Source organism: Camelus bactrianus, chromosome 25 (assembly GCF_048773025.1).
Source record: "Camelus bactrianus isolate YW-2024 breed Bactrian camel chromosome 25, ASM4877302v1, whole genome shotgun sequence".
Classification (NCBI taxonomy): Eukaryota; Metazoa; Chordata; class Mammalia; order Artiodactyla; family Camelidae; genus Camelus; species Camelus bactrianus.
The window spans coordinates 38308198-38334080 of record NC_133563.1 but is presented as its reverse complement, the minus strand read 5'-3'; the positions used below and the strand labels follow the sequence as shown (position 1 = coordinate 38334080).

General features: G+C 66.2%; 1 protein-coding gene across 30 annotated transcripts in view; it reads left to right on the top strand.

Moving 5' to 3' along the window:
- The window catches only part of PLEC (plectin), a 55894-nt gene extending 30478 nt beyond the window's left edge, over nucleotides 1-25416 (top strand). For 9 of the 30 annotated variants that reach the window (XM_074352669.1, XM_074352681.1, XM_074352686.1 and 6 more), the window contains 33 exons: nucleotides 1745-1806; nucleotides 2094-2108; nucleotides 2242-2331; nucleotides 2640-2675; nucleotides 3171-3248; nucleotides 3331-3423; nucleotides 4303-4469; nucleotides 5075-5190; nucleotides 5267-5373; nucleotides 5459-5578; nucleotides 5650-5745; nucleotides 5910-6037; nucleotides 6284-6377; nucleotides 6913-7067; nucleotides 7149-7419; nucleotides 7503-7580; nucleotides 7666-7827; nucleotides 8000-8104; nucleotides 8224-8319; nucleotides 8558-8683; nucleotides 9828-9980; nucleotides 10059-10213; nucleotides 10297-10423; nucleotides 10511-10694; nucleotides 10772-10929; nucleotides 11022-11200; nucleotides 12337-12475; nucleotides 12580-12936; nucleotides 13015-13098; nucleotides 13280-13384; nucleotides 13490-13588; nucleotides 14527-17907; nucleotides 18001-25416. In XM_074352669.1, coding sequence (XP_074208770.1) covers nucleotides 1745-1806; nucleotides 2094-2108; nucleotides 2242-2331; nucleotides 2640-2675; nucleotides 3171-3248; nucleotides 3331-3423; nucleotides 4303-4469; nucleotides 5075-5190; nucleotides 5267-5373; nucleotides 5459-5578; nucleotides 5650-5745; nucleotides 5910-6037; nucleotides 6284-6377; nucleotides 6913-7067; nucleotides 7149-7419; nucleotides 7503-7580; nucleotides 7666-7827; nucleotides 8000-8104; nucleotides 8224-8319; nucleotides 8558-8683; nucleotides 9828-9980; nucleotides 10059-10213; nucleotides 10297-10423; nucleotides 10511-10694; nucleotides 10772-10929; nucleotides 11022-11200; nucleotides 12337-12475; nucleotides 12580-12936; nucleotides 13015-13098; nucleotides 13280-13384; nucleotides 13490-13588; nucleotides 14527-17907; nucleotides 18001-24219 — 13535 coding nt within the window. In that variant the 3' untranslated portion in view covers nucleotides 24220-25416. Of the gene's footprint in view, nucleotides 1-754; nucleotides 1038-1744; nucleotides 1807-2093; nucleotides 2109-2241; nucleotides 2332-2639; nucleotides 2676-3170; nucleotides 3249-3330; nucleotides 3424-4302; nucleotides 4470-5074; nucleotides 5191-5266; nucleotides 5374-5458; nucleotides 5579-5649; nucleotides 5746-5909; nucleotides 6038-6283; nucleotides 6378-6912; nucleotides 7068-7148; nucleotides 7420-7502; nucleotides 7581-7665; nucleotides 7828-7999; nucleotides 8105-8223; nucleotides 8320-8557; nucleotides 8684-9827; nucleotides 9981-10058; nucleotides 10214-10296; nucleotides 10424-10510; nucleotides 10695-10771; nucleotides 10930-11021; nucleotides 11201-12336; nucleotides 12476-12579; nucleotides 12937-13014; nucleotides 13099-13279; nucleotides 13385-13489; nucleotides 13589-14526; nucleotides 17908-18000 lie in introns of those variants that run through there. The other 21 variants (XM_074352671.1, XM_074352683.1, XM_074352689.1 and 18 more) reach the window with 7 other exon arrangements.
- Nucleotides 25417-25883: the final 467 nt, after the last annotated feature.

Genomic DNA, 25883 nt, shown 5'->3' with positions numbered 1-25883 from the left:
CACCGTGCCTGGGCCCCCTCCCCATCCCTGACTCACTGGCTGGGCCCCCTCTAGGTGCTCCCCACTGGCCCCAGCGCCCCCCCCCCCCTCAACGTGGAGCAGAGTTCCTGCAGCTCAGGGCTGAGCGGTCCTGCCCAGTGAGTCAGCGCTCAGCTATGTGCCCCCTCCTGCCCTGCCGTGTGCTCTGCCTTCAGATGGGGCACTGCTCCAGGATTGGCTTGGTGGGCAGCCTGGGAAAGGCCTGCCCGGCCCTGGACCACGGTGGAGCCTAGCAGGGCGTAGGGGCTGGGTGTAGGGCATGGATTATGAGGAGGGGTGATTTAGGGGGTCTGCGAGGAAAGGATGGGCAGTTGCCCCCAAGTCCCTCAGCTTGGGGGACCCTCCTAGAGCTCCTTTGGTAGGTAAGGTGGACCGGCTGAGGGGCAGCCTTGGGCCCAGCCACACTCAGGCACCCTCCCTGTAGTGAAGGCCTCCTCTGGAGTGGCCATGTGAATGGCATGTGGTTTCCTGTGGTCCTGGCACTGGTCTGTGTGCAGTGAGGTGCCGGGTCGCCTCCAACCTCCAGGTTCCCCCCCCCACCCCACCAGGGGTTTCAGCAGGCAGAGTGGGTGAGGAAACCCCTGGGTTTCCTGTTTCTGCCCCGGTGTGGGTGTGGCTGTGGGGGAGGGGCTGCCTCACTGGAGGGGGTGGGCAGGGCGGGGTGGGGCTCCCGTGGGCGGGGACAGCCACTGGGGAGTCGGGCGGGTAGGGAGTGGCCACACCAACCAGGCTCCGAGCTGAGCCGAGCTGAGCCCAGCCTGCCACCGCCACCGCCGAGCGAGTGCTGTTGCGGCGCCAGCCTCAGCCGCCTGTGTGCACGCGGGGCACAGGACGCAGCACCTGGGGGCCGAGGGACAGAGCGCTGAAAAAGGGCAGGGACAGCACCATGTCTCAGCACCGGCTCCGCGTGCCCGAGCCTGAGGGCCTGGGTCCCAAGAGAACCAGCTCGGAGGACAACCTCTACCTGGCTGTGCTCAGGGCCTCAGAGGGCAAGAAAGGTAGCGGGCACTCCTTGCTGGGCCAGGCAGGCATGAGGCAGGAAGGGCCTAGTCCTGCGGCAGGAAGCCTGGCCCTGGGCGGGGGTGGGGCCCAAACGCTGAGGGTCTGAATTTGGGGACAGACTCTGAGACAAGCGCTGGGGGTGTGGGCGGTGTGCTGTCCTGGCCCAGGTGCTGAGTTGCCAGGGCGGGCAGTGGGCAGCAAACTCTGCCCACACAAAGAGGGCTGGCCTATGTTGGTGAGGCTGGTAGTGGCCTCTGGGCCTTGGGTATAGGGCTTTGGTCTGGGGGGGTGCCCACTGCCTGTTGAGAGAACAGAGCTTCCCCCTCACCACATCCCTGCCCAGTCCTGGGTCCTGGCCTGGAACGTCTACCCAGGTCCCCGAGAGGCAGCATGTGTGGGGGTGGGGCAGGTTGGGACTTGCCAGCCACTCTGGGTGCGGCTGGCAGCTCCAGACCCTCCCCTCTTGGGAGGGAGACAATAGAGGGATGAGCGGTGGGCACCTCGTGTGCCCAGCCCCTCCCCTCCCAGCCAGGGCTGACTGGGTCCCCGGTCTCTGCCAGTCTGGTGGGGTAGGGACCAGGAGACTGGGTCTCAGTGTGTGGTGCTGAGGTCTTCTTCAGGTCACTGCCTGCATGGTGGTCACCTCTTGGAGGCTCTCTGGGCTTTTCCCAGGCTCCAGGTAACCTGGCCTTGTTTCTCCCAGATGAGCGGGACCGCGTGCAGAAGAAAACCTTCACCAAGTGGGTCAACAAACACCTCATCAAGGTTGGTGGTGTGTGTGCACATGGGCGTGTGTGTGCACGCACTTGGCTTCAGGGGCTGAGGAGATCGTGGATGGGGGCGGAGGAGGGTGTCCCTGGCCCTCCAGCCTGAGCAAAGGTCCCCACCCCTCCTGCCACCCACCTGCTCTTGATCACCCTTCGCTGTCCTGAGAGCTAACCTTTCACCTCTGAAACCTGTCATTTTCTGTCCTCTTCCTCCCCACGCTCGCTCCTGTCTCCTGCCTCCTGTCTTTTTCCTCCTCCTCCTCGTCTCTCCCGGTCTCTGTGTAGCACTGGAGGGCAGAGGTAGGTGACTCCGTGGGGGTGGGCGTGTTCTGTGGGCCTCCTGCCTTATGCCCTCTGGGGTCAGTGCCCGCCCTGCTCCAGGGCCTGTTGGTTCTAGGGACCTGCAGCCAGCCCAGCCCCTCTGTCCCTGCAGGCCCAGAGGCACATCAGTGACTTGTACGAAGACCTCCGTGATGGCCACAACCTCATCTCTCTCCTGGAGGTGCTCTCAGGGGACAGCCTGGTACGTCTGCCCGCCTGCCCGCCCCCTCCGTGGCCCCGCCTGCCTTCCCTCCTTGGGGTCTTTCCCACGTGCCTGCTCCATGTTCAGCCTGGCCTCACCCCCTACTGCGTGCATCTCCTGGTCTAGAGTGTCGGGCCTCGCCTGGGAGTGGCCCTCAGCCCTGTGCCGTGGGCACTTGGCCCTGCCACTCTCCGTGCTGGAGCCTTTACACAGTAACCTCATGCTCTGCTCTGCTTTGGTTTCTCTGCTGCTTGGACTCTGAACTTTGACCTCTGCCCTTTACCTTTTGCCCTGCTCTGGCCCGGCAGCCAAGAGAGCGGGACGTAATCAGGAGCTCGCGCCTGGTGAGTGGTTGTGCCCGCTGGCCACGCGGCAGGTGGGCTCCCTGAGGCCACGAGCCCAGCCCACCCGGGGCTGACGGCCCATGCAGCCCCGCCTGCACCTGGTACGCGGGAGGGCAGATGACCCCGCGTCGAGCCGCCTGCTGTCCTGCCTGCTGCACTGCCTGAGACTGGGCAGGAGGACCCCCTCCCCCAAAGCCACTGCCCTCCACCCGGGGCTTCCTGGCTATTGTCTCCTCCCCACCCCCTCCTTCCTTCCCTGAAGCCTGGCCGTTGGACTTTCCAAGCCCCTGCTGGGCCTGGCCTCCGGGCCAGTGGCCCGCCTTTCCCAGCTGGGGTGGGTAGACAGGGACACAGAAGGGGCTGCTGCCCCAGTGGGGAAGACACTCGTTCAATCGCTATAGATGCCTTGGGGTTCTGAGCTTGGGCGGGGCTGCAGGCGTCGGCCAGGCTGTGCCCTGGCTCTGGAGATGCTGACCAGCCTGCCTCCTCTCACAGCCCCGGGAGAAGGGGAGGATGCGCTTCCACAAGCTGCAGAACGTTCAGATCGCCCTGGACTATCTCCGGCACCGCCAGGTAAGGCTGCCCTCTTGGCCACAGGCCCCTCGCCCCCTTCCCTGCTGGCTTGCGGGTGTGACTGAGGACAGCTTGCTCGCAGGTGAAGCTGGTGAACATCAGGAACGATGACATCGCTGACGGCAATCCCAAGCTGACCCTCGGCCTGATCTGGACGATCATCCTGCACTTCCAGGTAGAGTGGCCTGGGCATCCTTTCAGAACCTTGCTGCCAGCCAGCGCCCCAGCCCTGTGCTAGCTCCATGGCCTGAGGGTGCAGGCCTCTCTCTGGGGCCTGCCTATCCCGTGCCCTCTGGCCCTGGCTGGGCAGGGCCTGCAAAGCCTCCCTACAGAAGAATGCATTCCCTGCTCGCTCCTGGTGCAGCCGCCTGCCCTGGGGAAGGTTCTGGAGAAGCACCCTCTGCACTGGCTGACTCACCCACTGCCCGCCCAGCAGCACAGGAAGCCACAAATCTGAGAGCTGGGCAGGCAGAGCCTGGTTGGCACGACAGCTGAGTCACACAGGCGGGCGGGCCGACAGACAGACAGATAGCCAGGGACAGGCAGGCGGGTGAACAGACAGCAAGACAGCTAGGCAGACCCGGGCCTGAAGGATCCGACTGGGCCAGTGCTGTGGCCCTGCATGCCCCATCCCCAGAGACCCGCCCCGCCCCTCCTAACAGCCTTGTCTATGCTTGGGGCCTCTGAGCACGCTCTGGTGCTCTGGTGCTCTGGTGCCTGCTGCTGCTCTCCCGCGCCCACCCTCCCCCAACTCTGACCCATGGCTGCCTCGGGGATGCTGGGTGTGCCCCAGGCCCAGGGAGCCCAGGGCACCCACCCTGTGGCAGCCGTGGGGGCCGGAGGTCTGACATTCCATGCCAGCTGCCGCCTGGAGCGGCCTGGGCTTGTGACGCTAACGTGTGGCGAGTTCCAGCAGCCCCCTGGACGTGGGAGGGGCCCCCGTGGGCCCCGCTCTTCTCAACTGGCTGGGTGGCTCCCGTGTGCCCAGACTGGGCACCAGGCAGGGTAGGTGGCCATGGCTGAGCTCCTGCCTCCTGCCCACTGTGTGGGGCAGATCTCAGACATCCAGGTGAGCGGGCAGTCGGAGGACATGACGGCCAAGGAGAAGCTGCTGCTGTGGTCCCAGCGCATGGTGGAGGGCTACCAAGGCCTGCGCTGTGACAACTTCACCTCCAGCTGGCGCGATGGCCGCCTCTTCAACGCCATCATCCACCGGCACAAGTATGAGGCCCAGGCGCGGGGAGGAGCTGAGGGTCAGGGGCTCCCTGCAGCTCCTCAGCTGGGCACCTTCAAACATGTCGGGGCAAAGAGTGTGCCAAGGAGGCGTCTGCTGAGGATGGGAACCCACTGCCCGCGGGGATGGGTACCAGTGCCAGCCTGCCCAGCCCTACCACACCTTTCCTGCCTCCTCCTGGGCCCTTCCAGAGGCAGCGCTGGCTTCCACAGAGCCGAGAACAGTGGGCTGCTGGTTCTCACAGCTGTGAGCGTCTGCTTCATGTGGAGGCCCTGGAAGGGGACTGGGTGGCTGGGCCACGGTGGGGTCAGCCTTCAGGGGATCTCAGCCCCCACCCAGGACCTGAAGTCTGGTGGGCAGGGTGGCTTGGGGAGCCCAGGCTGACCAGCACACCCCCTGGGCCCCTGCCCACTGTAGGCCCTTTGAGCTCCTGGGGAGCAGGGGTCCCGGCTTACACAGTGCCTGCACATGGGCTGCCTATGTGGGCAGGACTGGGCGCCAGGGTGAGTGTGGGGTTGGGGTCTGTGTGTGGGGATCTCCCTGCTCCTGTGCCGCCCCCTCCCTGCCTACCCACCTGCCCCTTTGCCCGTAGGCCTATGCTTATCGACATGAACAAGGTGTATCGTCAGACCAACCTGGAGAACCTGGACCAGGCCTTTTCCGTGGCAGAGCGGGATCTGGGGGTGACCCGGCTCCTGGACCCTGAGGGTACGTGCCTCTGCCCCTCCTCCCTCTCCCATCCCAGCCACTTGCCGGGGCCCCTCTGACCCCACCTCGCCCACAGACGTGGACGTCCCTCAGCCCGACGAGAAGTCCATCATCACCTACGTCTCGTCCTTGTATGATGCCATGCCCCGTGTGCCTGACGTGCAGGACGGGGTGAAGGCCAACGTGAGTGCTGGCCAGCAGGCCCCGGCGGGGTGGGGCGGGGGGGAAGCCCTGATGGCCCCTGACGGCCCCTTGCCCACCCGCACAGGAGCTGCAGCTGCGCTGGCAGGAGTACCGGGAGCTGGTGGTGCTGCTGCTGCAGTGGGTCCGGCAGCACACAGCTGCCTTCGAGGAGCGCCGCTTCCCTTCCAGCTTCGAGGAGATCGAGGTGGGCTTACCTGCTCAGCCAGGGCCCTGTGCCCACTGTGGTGGCCCCTCCTAACAGCCTTGTCCTCACAGATCTTGTGGTGCCAGTTCCTGAAGTTTAAGGAGACAGAGCTTCCAGCCAAGGAGGCGGATAAGAACCGGTCCAAGGGTATCTTCCAGTCCTTGGAGGTGAGCAGGGTGCACAGGAACCCACGGCCTGGGAGTGTCCCTTGAGCAAGCTTGGCCTGGCCTCACTACTGAGCTGGGACCAGGGCTGTTTCAGGTTGGGTGGGCTGAGGTCCTGGGTAGCTTGGCACTCCCACCCCTCTGCTGAACGAGGCGCCTTTCCACAGGGGGCAGTACAAGCAGGCCAGCTCAAGGTGCCCCCGGGCTACCACCCACTGGATGTGGAAAAGGAGTGGGGCAAGCTGCACGTGGCTATCCTGGAGCGGGAGAAGCAGCTCCGCAGCGAGTTTGAGAGGTGGGCGGGTGCAGGCGGTGGGGGGGGGGTGGGGCCCCGCCTGGGCAGGGAAGCCGCCCGCCCGAGGGTGAGTCACTGCCTGGGGAGGAAATCCCCCCCCAGGCTGGGAAACCCACACTTGGGCCAGCTCAGCTGTGGGCCACAGCCCGGCGGGGAGGCCCGTGGCAGGAGGGAGCTGTGCTTTGTGGCGGGGGGCCTGGAGACCTGACCCACTCACAGTGGGTCCTGTGGTGCTCTGGGCTGCAGGCTGGAGTGTCTTCAGCGTATCGTCAGCAAACTGCAGATGGAGGCCGGGCTGTGCGAGGAGCAGTTGAACCAGGCCGACGCCCTACTGCAGTCGGTGAGGCTGGGGAAGAGGGGGCGCCTGGGCAGGGAAGCTGGAGGGAGGGAGGTGGGAGGAGCCCTGAACCTGCCACACCCTGCAGCCTGCGCCCGCTCCTCCCTCTTGGCCTGCAGCCAGCTGTGACCGCTAGCTCTGGGCAGAGCCAGCTCCTGGGCACCAGGCCCGCCCTGAGCTGCTTTCTGTTGGGAGGGTGGTAGGGAGGGACCCAGACCCCCTGGGGCCCAACACAGGCAAGACTGCCTTGGCCTGGCCAGGGGCTCTCTTAAGGTGAACTTCTAGTGGTGGGTGGTGGAGGACAAGGCACGGGAACTGTGGACAAGGCCATGAAGCATCTGGCTCCTGGGACCTAGTGGAGACCTTTGGACTTAATCCCGGTTACCCCGCAGGGTGGAGGGCTGGGGTTTGACCAGAAGCTTCAGAAAGATGCAGGGTGCTGGGTGGGGAAGGAAAGGGAAAGGCGGTGGGGGAGCCCTCTGCAGGTGGGTGGGAGGTGGGCCTGGCCAGTCCCTGAGTCAGGGCGACCACCTTGCAGGATGTCCGGCTGCTGGCTACAGGCAAGGCACCACAGCGAGCGGGCGAGGTGGAGCGGGACCTGGACAAGGCGGACGGCATGATCCGGCTGCTGTTTAACGATGTGCAGACCCTCAAGGATGGGCGGCACCCGCAGGGCGAGCAGATGTATCGCAGGTGGGTGCACCCTCCTTCAGGGCCTGGGGAGGGCAGCCCAGCCCCACTGACCCTCCTGACTCCTGCCTGTGCTGTGCGCAGGGTGTACCGCCTGCACGAGCGCCTGGTGGCCATCCGCACTGAGTACAACCTGCGTCTGCGGAGCGCACCAAGGCACCCCGAGCTTGAGGACGCCACGCTGCGCTACCTGCAGGACCTGCTGGCCTGGGTGGGGGAGAACCAGCGCCGGGTGGACAGCGCCGAGTGGGGCGTGGACCTGCCCAGCGTGGAGGCGCAGCTGGGCAGCCACCGCGGCCTGCACCAGTCCATCGAGGAGTTCCGGGCCAAGATCGAGCGGGCGCGAACTGACGAGGTGAGCGGGTGTCGGTGCTTTGGGCAGCAGGCGTGGGCCAGGGCCTGGCCCCCACAGGCCTCACGCCTCCTCGCCTCCCGCAGGGCCAGCTCTCCCCGGCTACCCGGGGCGCCTACCGAGACTGCCTAGGTCGGCTGGACCTGCAGTATGCCAAGCTGCTAGTGAGTCGGGGGCCAGGCGGGAAGCTGGGGCAGGCGTGCGGGGCTGTGGTGGCTGACACACGCCCCCCTGCCCGCCCGCCCACAGAACTCCTCCAAGGCCCGCCTCAGGTCCCTAGAGAGCCTGCATGGCTTTGTGGCAGCTGCCACCAAGGAGCTGATGTGGCTGAGCGAGAAGGAGGACGAGGAGGTGGGCTTCGACTGGAGCGAGCGCAGCACCAACACGGCCGCCAAGAAGGACAGCTACTCGGTGAGGCGGGCGGCTGGCTCTCCAGGCCTTTCCATGACCACCCCCCTCCCAGGTCGGAGCCCCTCAGGGTGGCGGCTCTGGTCCAGCTCCAGGCCTCCAGCGGGTGTTTGGTGGGAGACAGGCAGACCCATGGGCCTGACCCTGTCCCTGAGACCCACTGCCTCCGTGTCAGGCCCTGATGCGCGAGCTGGAGCTGAAAGAAAAGAAAATCAAGGAGATCCAGAACACCGGCGACCGCCTGCTTCGGGAAGACCACCCCGCCCGGCCCACAGTGGAGGTGGGGCGGGGTTGCTGGGGGCCCCTGGACCCCCAGGGTGGGGCAGGGCGGGGCTGCAGGGGGACTTTCCGGACCCCCACGGAGGCGCAGGGCTTACGAGCACGTGTGCCGTGCTGCAGTCCTTCCAGGCAGCCCTGCAGACACAGTGGAGCTGGATGCTGCAGCTGTGCTGCTGCGTGGAGGCGCACCTGAAGGAGAACACCGCCTACTTCCAGGTGAGAGCTCAGCCCGCCCTGCTCAGCCGCAGTGCCCTTGAGGAGCCTGCAGCCGCGGTCCCCGCTCCACGGCCGCTCTGTCCATGCGGCTGCGGGCAGGCCGCTGTGTACTCTGTGCTACTGACCTTGTACCAGAATCCCCCCCGTCATCGGGCCCAGCCCCTCAAGCCCATCTTGGGGCGGCTCTGGCCAGAGCTTCGGGCCGTTGGCCTAGGGTGACCCCTTCCTGCTGCCCCAGTTCTTCTCAGACGTGCGGGAGGCTGAAGAGCAGCTGCGGAAGCTGCAGGAGACGCTGCGCAGGAAGTACACCTGCGATCGCTCCATCACCGTCACTCGTCTTGAGGACCTGCTGCAGGATGCCCAGGTGAGCCAGCTGCCAGCCTCTGCTGGGCCCAGGGCTCTGCAGCCCAATGAGAGGCAGGTGCTGAGGCCCAGACCCTCATGGACTGTGGGGATGGAGTGGGCAGTGGGGTCCAAGGGCTGGGTGGAGCACTGGGGGAGGCTGGCTTGGAGTCTGGGCTGCACTGATGCTCTGGAAAGGTCCCTCTGGAGGTAGGGGTCTAAAGGGGCCGGCAGCAGTTGGAGGAGACATGATAGGGCTCGGAGGTCAGTGCAGACGGGCAGGGGTGTGGGAGAACTGAGAGGTTATGAGCAGGGTCCTGGAGCAGGGGCAGGCAGCTGGCTAGAGCTGGTGTGAGCCCCAACCCTTGGAGCCCCCGGACTGAACAGAGGCCTGAGTCAGCTGCTCTGTTGCCAGCCCTTTCACTGTAGGGGGTCCACCAGCATCTTGGGCCTGACAAAGTCTGGGGCAGGCACAGTCTGAAGGGCTGAGGAGGGCAGAGAGGCCACTGAGTGTGGTACTCAGGTGCCCTGGGGCAGGGGTGGGGGCACCCAGGAGGGCTCCAGGGCCTTCTGGCAGTGCTTGGCAGAGTGGTGGAGGTGGGAGGAGGCTGGAAGGCTCTGCTGGCTGGGAAATCCTGTGGTCAGGAGTTGGGGTCAGTGAAGCCCGGGGGGGGGGTCCAGGAGGCCCCCTCATGTGCAGCATTGGCTTGGGAGAGGGCGGAAGAGGTGCAGGTAGCTTCTAGGTGGACTCCAACTTGCAGCCTTACACAGTCCTAGGTGTGGTTTGGCCTCTCAGAGTGGCTGGATGGGAGGAGGTGGGGAAACTTCCTCAGCAGGACAAGGGAGGGCAGAGGGAAGAGGACACTTTGGGGCCGGAGTGCAGCCGGGGTCCCGCCCCTGAAGGATGCAGTGTGTGACCTGGGGGGCAGGGGGAGGGCGCTCAGTCCCAACTAGGAAGGAAGGAGGGTCAGTGGGATCTGTTGAGGTCCAAGCCCTAGGGGCTCGTCCCAGCCAAGTGCTCAGCCCCACTGCTTCCCAGAGGCAGTGCGAAGGACCCCCTGATTTCAGGGCATTGGTGAGGGGTGCCTGGGGTGGGCTTGGGGGCCTGTGAAGACACTCGGTGTCTCATGCTGGGTGATGGTCTCTGACCCACCTCTGCCTTGCAGGATGAGAAGGACCAGCTGAACGAGTACAGGGGGCACCTCTCAGGCCTGGCCAAGCGGGCCAAGGCCATCGTGCAGCTAAAGCCCCGCAGCCCAGCCCACCCTGTGCGGGGCCACATACCGCTGCTGGCCGTGTGCGATTACAAGCAGGTGGAGGTGAGGCCTGGCCAGGTGGGCTGGGCCCGGGAGGTGGGGCGTGGTGTGGCCATGCCGTGACCGCTCTGGCTGCCGTAGGTGACCGTGCACAAGGGTGATGCGTGCCAACTGGTGGGCCCTGCGCAGCCGTTCCACTGGAAGGTGCTCAGCAGCTCTGGTGGCGAGGCCGCCGTGCCCTCCGTGTGCTTTCTCATACCCCCACCCAACCAGGAGGCCCAGGAGGCCATCGCCAGGTGAGTGATCTTGGTCTGGAGACCGGAGTGGGTGGCGTTGGGTAGGTGCCCAGACGCCTCTAACCCTGCCCCTGATCTGCCAGGCTGGAGGCTCAGCACCAGGCCTTGGTTGCGTTGTGGCATCAGCTGCACACGGACATGAAGAGCCTTCTAGCCTGGCAGAGCCTCAGCCGCGATGTGCAGCTCATCCGCTCCTGGTCGCTGGTCACGGTATGACTGCCCTGCAGGGCCCTCTGGGCGGGGCGGGGTGGGAGTGTCTTCCTGCAGCCAGTGCTCAGCCCTCGTGCCCCGCCACAGTTCCGCACACTGAAGCCAGAGGAACAACGCCAAGCCTTGCGCAGCCTGGAGCTGCACTACCAGGCCTTCCTGCGGGACAGCCAGGACGCTGGTGGCTTCGGGCCCGAGGACCGGCTGCAGGCTGAGCGCGAGTATGGATCCTGCAGCCGCCATTACCAGCAGCTGCTGCAGAGCCTGGAGCAGGGTAGGCGGCGGCGGCGGCAGCCTGGTGCAGGTGGGAGGCCCCGGCCGGGTGGTGTGTGAGTGGGCCGTGTTCCCCAGGCGAGCAGGAGGAGTCCCGCTGTCAGCGCTGCATCTCCGAGCTCAAAGACATCCGGCTCCAGCTGGAGGCCTGTGAGACGCGCACCGTGCACCGCCTGCGCCTGCCACTGGACAAGGAGCCCGCGCGGGAATGTGCCCAGCGCATCGCAGAGCAGCAGGCAGGCCCCGCCCCACCCCACCCCCCGGGTTCCAGGGGTGCTGTGTGTGGGGCTTGCAGGGTCAGCTTACATCCTCCTCCATCTCTCTTCAGAAAGCACAGGCTGAGGTGGAGGGGCTGGGCAAGGGGGTCGCCCGCCTCTCTGCTGAGGCCGAGAAGGTCCTGGCCTTGCCTGAGCCGTCACCCGCTGCCCCAACTCTACGCTCAGAGCTGGAGCTGACCCTGGGCAAGTTGGAGCAGGTCCGCAGCCTGTCTGCCATTTACCTGGAGAAGTGAGTGCGCCTGTCTGCGGTGGGAGGGCTCACAGCAGAGCTGAGGGGGACAGGCTGAGGGGCAGGGGAATGGGGGCACCAAGGTGGGGTCTGCTGAGGGATCTGGGCAAGGGACGGTGGGCATGGGCCAGGGTGGGCATCTGGGAGGTGGTGGGAGGAGTTCAGTCCTGACCTGCCCTGATAGCAGGTCTCCCTGATGACTGGACATGGGGTAAGAAGGGTTGTGGTGGCGTGGGAGGAGTGATTGGTGGGACCCTGCTTGTGGGACCAGGCAGTCAGGAGGTAGGGGGTGTCACTAAGGTGTTAAAGGCGGCTGGGCAGAGGGGAGGGCCGGGGCCCCATGGCAGAGAGGTCAGAAGAGTGGGAGCTGCTAAAAGGGGAGGTGGCCTGTGGCTGGCAAGGTTCAGACCAGGGGCTTGGCCACACTGGGACACTGGCAACCTCAAGGGGGCACTTCTTGGCTGAAGGTGGGGGTTAAGCCCTGCAGAGGGTGGTGGGGTGGGCAGTTGGTGAGACCGTAGAGGGCGATCCCCTCCCCAGCAGGCCCTTCTGGCCCCAGTGCCCCTGGGGAATGCAGAGTCCTCATCAGGGCCCCTTCCCCTCCCTGCGCCCACCCCCTACACGGGCGCCTCTTCTGTCCCTGCACTTCACTTTAATGAGGATGTGCAGAGATCATCAAAGACCTCCTTCAAAAGCTAAGCGAGAACTCCTCCACCCTCTCCCCGCAGCCCCACCCTGGCCCACCCTCCAAGGGCCTGGCCTTCCTCAGGTAGACTGTTACCCACCCTTTCATCACACGGCCCCAGCTGCTAGGAAGGAGTGTCCCTGTCAGGCATGTCGTGTCCCCATCACCCAACCTTGGGGCTGGCAGGCTGATGGGGGATTCTCCTGCCACAGGGCCTTGGAGCTCGCTGCTCCCCTGGCCAGCACAGCCTCCCTCCAGGACTCGGGCTGGAGCTGGAGCACCCCTATGGCCAGGGGGTCCCCAGCCACCTTCTGCCTATGCCAAAGGTTCTTCTGCCTGAAGCCCATGACCAGAGGGGTCAGCTGGTCACCAGGGCTTTGGTTCCACTGTGTTAGGCTGGCTGCTCCCAGCCCATCTCCCACCCCAGCTCTGAGCCCTAGTCTTCCCCCAGGCTCAAGACCATCAGCCTGGTGATCCGCAGCACACAGGGGGCTGAGGACGTGCTCAAGGCCCACGAAGAGCAGCTCAAGGAGGCCCAGGCTGTGCCTGCCGCCCTCCCAGAGCTTGAGGCCACCAAAGCTGCGCTGAAGGTACTGCTGCCAGGCCTGTGCTTTGCCGTGACAGCCGGAAGGCATTGGGGCTCAGCAGCAGGGGCCTTGGGCTGAAACAGCATCCTCTCCTCTGGTCCCAACAGAAGCTGCGGGCCCAGGCGGAGGCACAGCAGCCTGTGTTTGATGCCCTGCGGGACGAGCTGCGGGGGGCACAGGAGGTGGGTGAGCGGCTGCAGCAGCGGCATGGCGAGCGGGACGTGGAGGTGGAACGCTGGCGTGAGCGGGTCACCCAGCTGCTTGAGCGCTGGCAGGCCGTGCTGTCCCAGACTGACGTGCGGCAGCGCGAGCTTGAGCAGCTGGGCCGCCAGCTGCGCTACTACCGTGAGAGCGCAGACCCGCTGGACTCCTGGCTGCAAGACGCCAAGCGGCGGCAGGAGCAGATCCAGGCCGTGCCGTTGGCCAACAGCCGGGCTGTGCGAGAGCAGCTGCGGCAGGAGAAGGTGGGCCTGGGCGGGGTAGGCAGGAGTGGGGCGGGGTGGAGCTGCACCCTATGGCTGCTGACCACCCTGCCCTCCCAGGCGCTGCTGGAGGAGATTGAGCGCCACGGGGAGAAGGTGGAGGAGTGCCAGAGGTTCGCAAAGCAGTACATCAACGCCATCAAGGTGAGGCTCTGTGGCCTGCTGCCACCCTCTAGCAGGCCGTGTTCTAGGGAGGATGTGTGGACGGTGGGCCTGGGACCTCAGGGCACCCCCCCCCATCCAGGCCATGCTGGGAAAGTCTGTGGGCAGCTTCAGGGGCAGGGTGGGAGGGCAGAGCTGGTGGCCAACCAGTGCATCCCTACAGGACTACGAGCTCCAGCTGGTCACATACAAGGCACAACTTGAGCCAGTGGCTTCCCCAGCCAAGAAGCCCAAGGTCCAGTCTGGGTCCGAGAGTGTCATCCAGGAGGTGAGGCTGAGGGGCAGGGCTGGCCAGTGGTTCTAGCCTACACTGGGCCTGGTGGGCCCTGGGCAGGGGCAGGGCTGACTCTGAGTGCCTCCCCCCCCCCCCCAGTATGTGGACCTGCGTACCCGTTACAGTGAGCTGACCACACTTACAAGCCAATACATCAAGTTCATCAGTGAAACTCTGCGGCGCATGGAGGAGGAGGAGGTACGGCCCACAAGGGTGGGGAGGCTGTCCTGCTGCCCGCCCCGTCCCAGACTTAGCTCCCAGGAGCCCATCTGAGACCACTTGGCACAGCTCTTCCCACTCACCTCCTGCCTGGTGCTGCCAGCTCCCCTCCCCTGCAGCACGGCCTGCCCCCAGGCTCTCCTCCCCTGTGGTCTGCCCTACTTGGCCTGATGCTGCACTGCTCTCCCTTGGTGGCTGGCACCTCTTTGTCTTCATGTTGGCACGTGCCCCCCACCGGGCGTCCCCCTGGCTCTCTCGTGTACGTTCCTCTTTGAGATTCTGTGTTGGCCTCTTCACTTGGTCACTTGCTTTGGAAGCACTTGGGGTTACTGGGTGTTGGGGGCTGGAGAGGGGTGTCTCAAGGTGCTTTGGTGAGGCAGGGTACCTACCAGTCCTAGTCTGGCCTACCAGCAGCCTCCTCTCTGCTCAGAGCTGCAGGCTGAGTCTTTCTGAGCTAGCTCGGATCATCACTGATGTCCCATGCTGGCCACTCCCCCGCCCCGCCACCTTGCTGGGTCAGGGAGAGGGGCCATGTGGCTGGAGCCAGGTCGTTGGGTGCTCAGCAGTGCGCAGGCAGGGCTGTGCGGTGGGCGCGGCTCGCAGGTCCTGCGAACTCCCTGCTTTGCTCTCTCTCTTTCTCCCCCTGTCCGTCTGTCTCCGTCGCCTGTCTGCGGGAAGAGGGGAGGACACCTGGGTCTCCTTCCCTGGGCTGGTGAGCACTGTGGGGCCAGGCTGCGCTCGCTGCCTTGAGTGCCCTGGGCGGGTGCACGCGGTCTCCTTCGGACGGGCCGTGACCTCTGTTCTCCCATGACCCCCGCACCGTGTTGTCAGTGAACTGTGGTGGCGCCGTGTCACGTGAGCGCCCCGCCTGCTCACCGCTCTCTCTGGTTCTCTCCCTCTCTCTGCCACGGCCGCAGAGGCTGGCTGAGCAGCAGCGGGCAGAGGAGCGGGAGCGCCTGGCTGAGGTGGAGGCCGCTCTGGAGAAGCAGCGGCAGCTAGCCGAGGCGCACGCCCAGGCGAAGGCACAGGCCGAGAGGGAGGCGCAGGAACTACAGCAGCGCATGCAGGAGGAGGTGGCGCGCCGGGAGGAGGTGGCGGTGGACGCGCAGCAGCAGAAGCGCAGCATCCAGGAGGAGCTGCAGCATCTGCGGCAGAGCTCAGAGGCGGAGATCCAGGCCAAGGCCCGGCAGGTGGAGGCAGCTGAACGCAGCCGCCTGCGCATCGAGGAGGAAATCCGCGTGGTGCGCCTCCAGCTGGAGGCGACTGAGCGCCAGCGCGGCGGGGCTGAGGGTGAGCTGCAGGCACTGCGTGCACGCGCGGAGGAGGCCGAGGCGCAGAAGCGGCAGGCCCAGGAGGAGGCGGAGCGCCTGCGGCGGCAGGTGCAAGATGAGACCCAGCGCAAGCGGCGGGCGGAGGCCGAGCTGGCCCTGCGCGTGCAGGCGGAGGCCGAGGCAGCTCGTGAAAAGCAGCGGGCCCTGCAGGCGCTGGAGGAGCTGCGGCTGCAGGCCGAGGAGGCGGAGCGGCGCCTGCGGCAGGCTGAGGCAGAACGCGCACGCCAGGTGCAGGTAGCCCTGGAGACCGCGCAGCGCAGCGCGGAGGCAGAGCTGCAGAGCAAGCACGCCTCTTTCGCGGAGAAGACGGCGCAGCTAGAGCGCACCCTGGAGGAAGAGCATGTAACCGTGGTGCAGCTGCGGGAGGAGGCCACGCGGCGGGCGCAGCAGCAGGCCGAGGCCGAGCGCGCCCGCGAGGAGGCCGAGAGGGAGCTGGAGCGCTGGCAGCTGAAGGCCAACGAGGCGCTGCGGCTGCGGCTGCAAGCCGAGGAGGTGGCGCAGCAGAAGAGCCTGGCTCAGGCCGAGGCTGAGAAGCAGAAGGAAGAGGCGGAGCGGGAGGCGCGACGTCGTGGAAAGGCGGAGGAGCAGGCCGTGCGGCAGCGAGAGCTGGCTGAGCAGGAGCTGGAGAAGCAGCGGCAGCTGGCGGAGGGCACCGCGCAGCAGCGCCTGGCAGCGGAGCAGGAGCTGATCCGGCTGCGGGCCGAGACGGAGCAGGGGGAGCAGCAGCGGCAGCTGCTGGAGGAGGAGATGGCGCGCCAGCAGCGTGAGGCGGCCGCGGCCACACAGAAGCGCCAGGAGCTGGAGGCCGAGCTGGCCAAGGTGCGGGCTGAGATGGAGGTGCTACTGGCCAGCAAGGCGCGAGCGGAGGAGGAGTCACGCTCCACCAGCGAGAAGTCCAAGCAGAGGCTGGAGGCTGAGGCCGGCCGGTTCCGCGAGCTGGCAGAGGAGGCCGCCCGCCTGCGTGCCCTGGCGGAAGAGGCCAAGCGGCAGCGGCAGCTGGCCGAGGAGGATGCGGCGCGGCAGCGTGCGGAGGCAGAGCGGGTGCTTGCCGAGAAGCTGGCCGCCATCAGCGAGGCCACACGGCTCAAGACTGAGGCGGAGATCGCACTCAAGGAGAAGGAGGCGGAGAATGAGCGCCTGCGGCGGCTGGCGGAAGACGAAGCCTTTCAGCGGCGGCGATTGGAGGAGCAGGCGGCCCAGCACAAGGCGGACATCGAGGAGCGGCTGGCGCAGCTGCGCAAGGCATCAGAGACCGAGCTGGAGCGCCAGAAGGGGCTGGTGGAGGACACGCTGCGGCAGCGGCGGCAGGTGGAGGAGGAGATTCTGGCCCTCAAGGCGAGCTTCGAGAAGGCAGCCGCTGGCAAGGCGGAGCTGGAGCTGGAGCTTGGGCGCATCCGCGGCAACGCTGAGGACACGCTGCGCAGCAAGGAGCAGGCGGAGCTGGAGGCCGCGCGGCAGCGGCAACTGGCGGCAGAGGAAGAGCGGCGTCGCCGCGAGGCTGAGGAGCGTGTGCAGAAGAGCCTGGCGGCTGAGGAGGAGGCCGCGCGGCAGCGGAAGGCCGCACTGGAGGAGGTGGAGCGGCTCAAGTCCAAGGTGGAGGAGGCGCGGCGCCTCCGCGAGCGAGCGGAGCAGGAGTCCGCTCGGCAGCTGCAGCTGGCCCAGGAGGCCGCCCAGAAGCGGCTGCAGGCAGAGGAGAAGGCACACGCTTTCGCGGTGCAGCAGAAGGAGCAGGAGCTGCAGCAGACCCTGCAGCAAGAGCAGAGCGTGCTGGAGCGGCTGCGCGGCGAGGCCGAGGCGGCCCGGCGCGCGGCGGAGGAGGCGGAGGAGGCGCGGGAGCGGGCGGAGCGCGAGGCGGCACAGTCCCGGCGGCAGGTGGAGGAAGCGGAGCGGCTGAAGCAGGCGGCGGAGGAGCAGGCCCAGGCGCAGGCCCAGGCGCAGGCCGCAGCGGAGAAGCTGCGCAAGGAAGCCGAGCAGGAGGCGGCGCGGCGGGCCCAAGCGGAGCAGGCGGCCCTGCGGCAGAAGCAGGTGGCTGACGCCGAGATGGAGAAGCACAAGAAGTTCGCCGAGCAGACACTTCGGCAGAAGGCGCAGGTGGAGCAGGAGCTGACGGCGCTGCGGCTGCAGCTGGAGGAGACCGACCACCAGAAAAACATCCTGGACGAGGAGCTGCAGCGGCTGAAGGCAGAGGTGACGGAGGCGGCCCGCCAGCGCAGCCAGGTGGAGGAGGAGCTGTTCTCCGTGCGCGTGCAGATGGAGGAGCTGGGCAAACTCAAGGCCCGCATCGAGGCGGAGAACCGCGCGCTCGTCCTGCGCGACAAGGACAACACGCAGCGCCTGCTTCAGGAAGAGGCCGAGAAGATGAAGCAGGTGGCAGAAGAGGCCGCGCGGCTGACAGTGGCGGCCCAGGAGGCGGCGCGGCTGCGGCAGCTGGCAGAGGAGGACCTGGCGCAGCAGCGGGCTTTGGCGGAGAAGATGCTCAAGGAGAAGATGCAGGCAGTGCAGGAGGCCACCCAGCTGAAGGCGGAGGCAGAGCTGCTGCAGCAGCAGAAGGAGCTCGCCCAGGAGCAGGCACGGCGGCTGCAGGAGGACAAAGAGCAGATGGCACAGCAGCTGGCACAGGAGACGCAGGGCTTCCAGCGGACCCTGGAGACGGAGCGGCAGCGGCAGCTGGAGATGAGCGCTGAGGCTGAGCGGCTCAGGCTGCGCGTGGCCGAGATGAGCCGGGCCCAGGCTCGAGCCGAGGGGGATGCTCAGCGCTTCCGGAAGCAGGCTGAGGAGATCGGCGAGAGGTTATACCGCACAGAGCTCGCCACGCAAGAGAAGGTGACGTTGGTGCAGACGCTTGAGACCCAGCGGCAGCAGAGCGACCAGGACGCCGAGCGCCTGCGGGAGGCCATCGCAGAGCTGGAACACGAGAAGGACAAGCTCAAGCAGGAGGCTGAGCTGCTGCAGCTCAAGTCCGAGGAGGTACCTCCCCACCTGCGGGCGGGGTCTGCTCAGGCGGGAGGCGGGTGCTCCCAGGCCCCTGACCTCTCTGACCGCCCCCTTCCTCCCTGACAGATGCAGACAGTGCAGCAGGAGCAGCTGCTGCAGGAGACGCAGGCCCTACGGCAGAGCTTCCTCTCCGAGAAGGACAGCCTGCTGCAGCGCGAACGCTTCATTGAGCAGGAGAAGGCCAAGCTGGAGCAGCTATTCCAGGAGGAGGTAGCCAAGGCGCAGAAGCTACGTGAGGAGCAGCAGCGGCAGCAGCAGCAGATGGAGCAGGAGAAGCAGCAGCTTGTCGCCAGCATGGAGGAGGCCCGGCGGCAGCAGCGCGAGGCGGAGGAGGGCGTGCGGCGCAAGCAGGAGGAACTGCAGCGCCTGGAGGAGCAGCGGCAGCAGCAGGAGAAGCTGTTGGCCGAGGAGAACCAGAGGCTGCGTGAGCGGCTGCAGCACCTGGAGGAGGAGCACCGGGCAGCGCTGGCACACTCGGAAGAGGTGCCTGCCTCGCAGGCCGCGGCCACAAAGGCCCTGCCCAATGGCCGAGATGCACTGGATGGCCCAGCCACAGAGGCAGAGCCCGAGCACGCCTTCGATGGCCTGCGGCAGAAGGTGCCGGCCCAGCAGCTGCAGGAGGTGGGCATTCTGAGTGCAGAGGAGCTGCAGCGGCTGGTGCAGGGCCGCACCACTGTGGCTGAGCTCGAGCAGCGGGAGGACGTGCGCTGTTACTTGCAGGGCCGCAGCAGCATCGCGGGGTTGCTGCTGCAGCCTTCCAACGAGAAACTGAGTGTCTACGCGGCCCTGCGGAGGCAGCTGCTGAGCCCAGGCACAGCCCTTATCCTGCTTGAGGCCCAGGCGGCTTCAGGCTTCCTCCTGGACCCTGTGCGGAACAGGCAGCTGACCGTCAACGAGGCCGTGAAGGAGGGCGTCGTGGGCCCTGAGCTTCATCACAAGTTGCTGTCAGCCGAGCGTGCTGTCACCGGCTACAAGGACCCCTACACCGGGGAGCAGATCTCCCTGTTCCAGGCCATGAAGAAGGACCTGATCGTCAGGGAGCACGGCATCCGCCTGCTGGAGGCCCAGATTGCCACGGGCGGCGTCATCGACCCGGTGCACAGCCACCGCGTGCCTGTGGACGTGGCCTTCCAGCGCGGTTACTTCGACGAGGAGATGAGCCGCGTCCTGGAGGACCCCAGCGACGACACCAAGGGCTTCTTCGACCCCAACACACACGAGAACCTCACCTACAAGCAGCTGCTGGAGCGCTGCGTGGAGGACCCTGAGACGGGCCTGCGGCTCCTGCCACTCACAGATCAGGCTGCCAAGGGTGGTGAGCTGGTCTACACTGACTCGGAAGCCCGGGACGTGTTCGAGAAAGCCACTGTGTCTGCACCATTTGGCAAGTTCCAGGGCAGAACGGTGACCATCTGGGAGCTCATCAACTCCGAGTACTTCACGGCGGAGCAGCGGCGGGACCTGCTGCGGCAGTTCCGCACAGGCAAGGTCACGGTGGAGAAGATCATCAAGATCGTCATCACGGTGGTCGAGGAGCACGAGCAGAGGGGCCAGCTCTGCTTCCAGGGCCTCCGCGCCCTGGTCCCCGCTGCTGAGCTGCTCGAGAGCCGGGTGATTGACCGTGACCTCTACTGCCAACTGCAGCAGGGCAAGCGCTCAGTGCAGGAAGTAGCCGAGGTGGATGCAGTGCGGCGGGCCCTGCGGGGCTCCAGCGTTATTGCGGGCGTGTGGCTGGAGGAGGCGGGTCAGAAGCTGAGCATCTACGAGGCCCTGAGGAAAGACCTCCTGCCGCCAGAGGCGGCTGTGGCCCTGCTGGAGGCGCAGGCCGGCACCGGGCACGTCGTGGACCCCACCACGAGCGCCCGGCTGACTGTGGCGGAGGCAGTGCGTGCCGGCCTGGTGGGGCCCGAGCTGCACGAGAAGCTGCTGTTGGCTGAGAGGGCCGTGACGGGCTACAAGGACCCATACTCGGGGCAGAATGTGTCCCTGTTCCAGGCCCTGAAGAAGGGCCTCATTCCCAGGGAGCAGGGCCTGCGTCTGCTGGACGCCCAGCTGTCCACTGGCGGCATCGTGGATCCCAGCAAGAGCCACCGAGTGCCCCTGGATGTCGCCTATGCCCGGGGCTACCTGGATGAGGAGACCAATACAGCCCTTTCCGCACCCGAGGGCGATGCCAAGACCTACTTCGACCCCAGTGCCCAAGAGCCGGTCACCTACGGCCAGCTCCAGCAGCGGTGCCGCCCCGACCAGCTGACGGGGCTGAGCCTGCTGCCACTCTCGGAGGAGGCTGCCAGGGCCCGGCAGCAGGAGCTCTACTCCGAACTCCAGGCCCGTGAGGCCTTCCAGAAGGCCACTGTTGATGTCCCCATGGGCAGCTTCCAGGGCAGGACGGTGACAGTGTGGGAGCTCATCAGCTCTGAGTACTTCTCTGCGGAGCAGCGGCGGGAGCTGCTGCGGCAGTTCCGCACGGGCAAGGTCACTGTGGAGAAGATCATCAAGATCCTCATCACCATCGTGGAGGAGGTGGAGACTGTGCGGCGGGAGAGGCTCTCTTTCAGTGGCCTCCGCGCCCCGGTGCTGGCCAGTGAGCTCCTGGCTGCCAGGGTCCTCAGCAGGGACCAGTTTGAGCAACTCAAGGACGGCAAAACATCAGTCAAGGACCTGTCGGAGGTGGACTCTGTGCGGACACTCCTCCAGGGCAGTGGCTGCCTCGCTGGCATCTACCTAGAGGACTCCAAGGAGAAGGTGACCATCTACGAGGCCATGCGGCGCGGCCTGCTCAGGCCCAGCACGGCCACTCTCCTGCTCGAGGCCCAGGCAGCCACTGGCTTTCTGGTGGACCCTGTGCGGAACCAGCGCTTGTATGTCCACGAGGCTGTGAAGGCTGGCGTGGTGGGCCCTGAGCTGCATGAGAAACTGCTGTCAGCTGAGAAGGCTGTGACGGGTTACAAGGACCCCTACACCGGGGAGCAGATCTCCCTGTTCCAGGCCATGAAAAAGGGCCTGGTCCTCAGGGAGCACAGCATCCGCCTGCTAGAGGCCCAGATCGCTACAGGCGGCATCATCGACCCGGTGCACAGCCACCGCCTGCCTGTGGACGTGGCCTTCCAGCGCGGCTACTTCGACGAGGAGATGAGCCGCATCCTGGAGGACCCCAGCGATGACACCAAGGGTTTCTATGACCCCAACACACACGAGAACCTCACGTACAAGCAGCTGCTGGAGCGCTGCGTGGAGGACCCTGAGACGGGCCTGCAGCTCCTGCCACTGAAAGGGGCGGAGAAGGCAGAGGTAGTGGAGACCACGCGGGTGTACACTGAGGAGGAGACCCGGAGGGCCTTCGAGGAGACACAGATCGACATCCCCGGGGGCGGCAGCCACGGGGGCTCCACCATGTCCCTGTGGGAGGTGATGCAGTCGGACCTGATCCCCGAGGAGCAGCGGGCCCAGCTGATGGCTGACTTCCAGGCCGGCCGCATGACCAAGGAGCGCATGATCATCATCATCATCGAGATCATCGAGAAGACCGAGATCGTCCGCCAGCAGCACCTGGCTTCCTATGACTACGTCCGCCGCCGCCTCACCGCCGAGGACCTGTATGAGGCCCGGCTCATATCCCGCGAGTCCTACAGCCTGCTCCGGGAGGGCACCAGGAGCCTCCGTGAGGTGCTCGAGGCTGAGTCCGCCTGGCACTACCTCTACGGCACGGGTTGTGTGGCCGGCGTCTACCTGCCTGGATCCAGGCAGACCCTGACCGTCTACCAGGCCCTCAAGAAGGGGCTGCTGAGTGCCGAGGTAGCCCGCCTGCTGCTGGAGGCTCAGGCGGCCACAGGCTTCCTCCTGGATCCAGTGAAGGGCGACCGGCTGACCGTGGATGAGGCCGTGCGAAAGGGCCTGGTGGGCCCCGAACTGCACGACCGGCTGCTGTCGGCTGAGCGGGCTGTGACCGGCTACCGTGACCCCTACACAGAGCAAACCATCTCGCTCTTCCAGGCCATGAAGAAGGACCTGATCCCCGCCGAGGAGGCCTTGCGGCTGCTGGACGCTCAGCTGGCCACCGGCGGCATCGTGGACCCGCGCCTGGGCTTCCACCTCCCGCTGGAGGTGGCCTACCAGCGCGGCTACCTCAACAAGGACACGTACGACCAGCTGTCGGAGCCCAGCGAGGTGCGCAGCTACCTGGACCCCTCCACGGATGAGCGCCTCAGCTACACGCAGCTGCTCCGGCGGTGCCGCCGCGATGAGGGCAGCGGCCTGCTCCTCCTGCCGCTCTCAGACGCCCGCAAGCTGACCTTCCGCGGCCTGCGCAAGCAGATCACAGTGGAGGAGCTGGTGCGCTCACATGTCATGGATGAGGCCACGGCGCTGCGGCTGCAGGAGGGCCTGACCTCCATCGAGGAGGTCTCCAAGAACCTGCAGAAGTTCCTCGAGGGCACCAGCAGCATCGCTGGCGTGCTCGTTGACGCCACCAAGGAGCGCCTGTCGGTGTACCAGGCCATGAAAAAGGGCATCATCCGCCCGGGCACAGCCTTCGAGCTCCTGGAGGCGCAGGCAGCCACCGGCTACGTCATCGACCCCATCAAGGGGCTCAAGCTGACTGTGGAGGAGGCTGTGCGCATGGGCATCGTGGGCCCCGAGTTCAAAGACAAGCTGCTGTCGGCTGAGCGCGCCGTCACTGGCTACAAGGACCCCTACTCCGGGAAGCTCATCTCACTCTTCCAAGCCATGAAGAAGGGCCTGATCCTGAAGGACCATGGCATCCGCCTGCTCGAGGCCCAGATCGCCACAGGTGGAATCATCGACCCCGAGGAGAGCCACCGCCTGCCTGTGGACGTGGCTTACCAGCGTGGCCTCTTTGACGAGGAGATGAATGAGATCCTGGCCGACCCCTCAGACGACACCAAGGGTTTCTTTGACCCCAACACAGAGGAGAACCTCACCTACCTGCAGCTGATAGAGCGCTGCGTCACCGACCCCCAGACGGGGCTGCGGCTCCTGCCGCTAAAGGAGAAGAAGCGGGAGCGGAAGACGTCTTCCAAGTCCTCGGTGCGCAAGCGGCGTGTGGTCATCGTGGACCCGGAGACGGGCAAGGAGATGTCGGTGTACGAGGCCTACCGCAAGGGCCTCATCGACCACCAGACCTACCTGGAGCTGTCCGAGCAGGAGTGCGAGTGGGAGGAGATCACCATCTCCTCCTCGGATGGCGTGGTCAAGTCAATGATCATTGACCGCCGCTCGGGCCGCCAGTACGACATCGACGAGGCCATTGCCAAGAGCCTCATCGACCGCTCAGCACTGGACCAGTACCGTGCTGGCACGCTCTCTATCACTGAGTTCGCGGACATGCTCTCGGGCAACGCCGGCGGCTTCCGGTCCCGCTCGTCCTCCGTGGGATCCTCCTCCTCCTACCCCATCAGCCCCGCCGTCTCCAGGCCCCAGCTGGCCTCCTGGTCTGACCCCACCGAGGAGACAGGCCCTGTGGCCGGCATCCTGGACACAGAGACGCTGGAGAAGGTGTCCATCACGGAGGCCATGCACCGCAACCTGGTGGACAACATCACTGGGCAGCGGCTGCTGGAGGCACAGGCCTGCACTGGGGGCATCATCGACCCCAGCACTGGCGAGCGCTTCCCCGTCACCGACGCCGTCAACAAGGGCCTGGTGGACAAGATCATGGTGGACCGCATCAACTTGGCCCAGAAGGCTTTCTGCGGCTTTGAGGACCCACGCACCAAGACCAAGATGTCAGCCGCCCAGGCCCTGAAGAAGGGCTGGCTCTACTATGAGGCGGGGCAGCGCTTCCTTGAGGTGCAGTACCTGACAGGTGGCCTCATCGAGCCTGATGCGCCGGGCCGCGTGCCCCTGGAGGATGCCCTGCAGCGCGGCACCGTGGACGCCCGCACCGCCCAGAAGCTGCGCGACGTCAGCGCATACTCCAAGTACCTCACCTGCCCCAAGACCAAGCTCAAGATCTCCTACAAGGACGCACTGGACCGCAGCATGGTGGAGGAGGGCACGGGCCTGCGGCTGCTGGAGGCCGCCACCCAGTCCAGCAAGGGCTACTACAGCCCCTACAGCGTCAGTGGCTCCGGCTCCACGGCCGGCTCACGCTCCGGCTCGCGCTCCGGCTCCCGGGCCGGCTCCCGCCGCGGCAGCTTCGATGCCACCGGCTCCGGCTTCTCCATGACCTTCTCGTCCTCGTCCTACTCCTCCTCGGGCTACGGCCGCCGCTACGCCCCAGGGCCCACGCCCTCCCTGGGGGGCCCCGCGTCTGCGGTGGCCTGACCCCCGCCTGTACCCCGCCTCCCGCTTTGCATGTGGCCAGGCTTCCCGCCCAGGCGCTGGGGTCTTTCTTAAGTGTTTAAAGATGTCTTCCTCCCAAGCGGTGCCTAGAGTTTAACCAAAAAGACCAGACTAACATATTAATGTATACCTGCTGTCCCGACAGCCTCTCTCTTGGATGGGGCCAGTCCAGCCCCACTGACCACCTCACCCCATACCCTCCAGGTCTTTCTGCTCCTCTTTACCTGCCACTCACCACAGCCAGGTGCCTTGGAGGGTGCAGAGCTGGGTCTCCAGCTCAGCCCTCCCATTTCCCCAGGGGGCTTCTGTCTGGGCGAGGTTCCCCCAGCCCCAGAGACCAGCCTCCCGACGTCCAGCCACCAGTCCTACCTGCTCCAGGCCTTGCTAGTGGCAGGGCTCTCAGGGCCAGCGTTTTCTCCTGTTTCCAGGACTGACCTGCTCTCTCAGTGGGCCTTGCTGGGGAGAGAAGGAATCTTGGGTCAGCCATCTCTTCTAGCCTGCCCAGAGAAGCCCCTTCCCCACGGGAAGGTGAGGGTCCGGTCTGCAGAACCAGCTGACCCGAGCCAGGCACCAGCCTGTTCCCAGCTCCTGTAAGACTTCGGGCTCCATTCCCAGCCCCCAGCCACCTACACTCTCTCCCCAGACCCCAGGCCTTTGGCTTCAGCCTTCCAGTCTCAGCCCCCTAGTAAGTGCCTTCTGTGTCCCCCTTGGCACCCAGGCCCCAAGGACCCAGACCTGGGGCGGGAGACAGACCCTCCTGGTGAAAGCTCACTGCTGTCCCCGCCCCTGGGCGTCTGGGCTGGGTGTAGCGGGGCTTCTGCAGGCCTTTTCTCCCCGCTGGGCCTGTGTCCCCTGGAGCCTGTGGACCCCCACCCTGGAGTGCTGCCTGCCTGTCTCTCCCAGAACTCCTCCGCCCCTTTGCTGGGCCCAGGGCTGCCGCCTGGGCCGTCTGTGCTGACCAGGGCAGCCGAGCACGGGGCTGCTGCTCCTGCCCCACCCAGCCCCTGGCCCTGGTGGTGTCCACCCGCCCCTACCTCTGACTGAGCTTTGCATGTCCCACTAACCCCGGCAGGCGGTGGGTGGAGGTGCCAGGCTTCCGTCTGCCTCTGTGAGGGCAGAACACTAACCTGACCATGGTGGGCCTGCGGCGCCCACCCCAATAAAAGCAATTCCAACCTCCCTGTGGGTCCTGCCTCGGTTTTTTGCCCTGAGGTCAGGCATGTGTTGGGGTAGGGTTGCTGCTGCCACCCCAGACTCTGAGCTGGGCCACTGTGTCCCGGCCAGGGTCAGGAGAGCACGGCCAGAGGCCACACGTCTCGGGCCAGAACAGCCCAGACTGAGCGACCCAGGGCAGAGGGCAGTGGGGGGCTGCTCCTGGCCATCCCCCAGCCCCTGCTAAGTCCAGGTGATCACCTGTCACTGTGCACAGCCCCGCAGTCTGGGTTTGTGGTTGGCACTTACGTCGGAGGAGGGGGACTTACATGCCCATCAGTCGATCATTGGCTGTGCCTCGCCCCAGCCGTGTGGAGCGAGCAGTGTGGCTTCCTGGGTAAGTTGGTCCGTGTCAGCCAAGGGTTGCCCTCCAGAGAAGGATGCAGCCGGGAGCCTGAGCGGAGGCTGGCGGCTGAGGCGTTAGCATGTCTGCT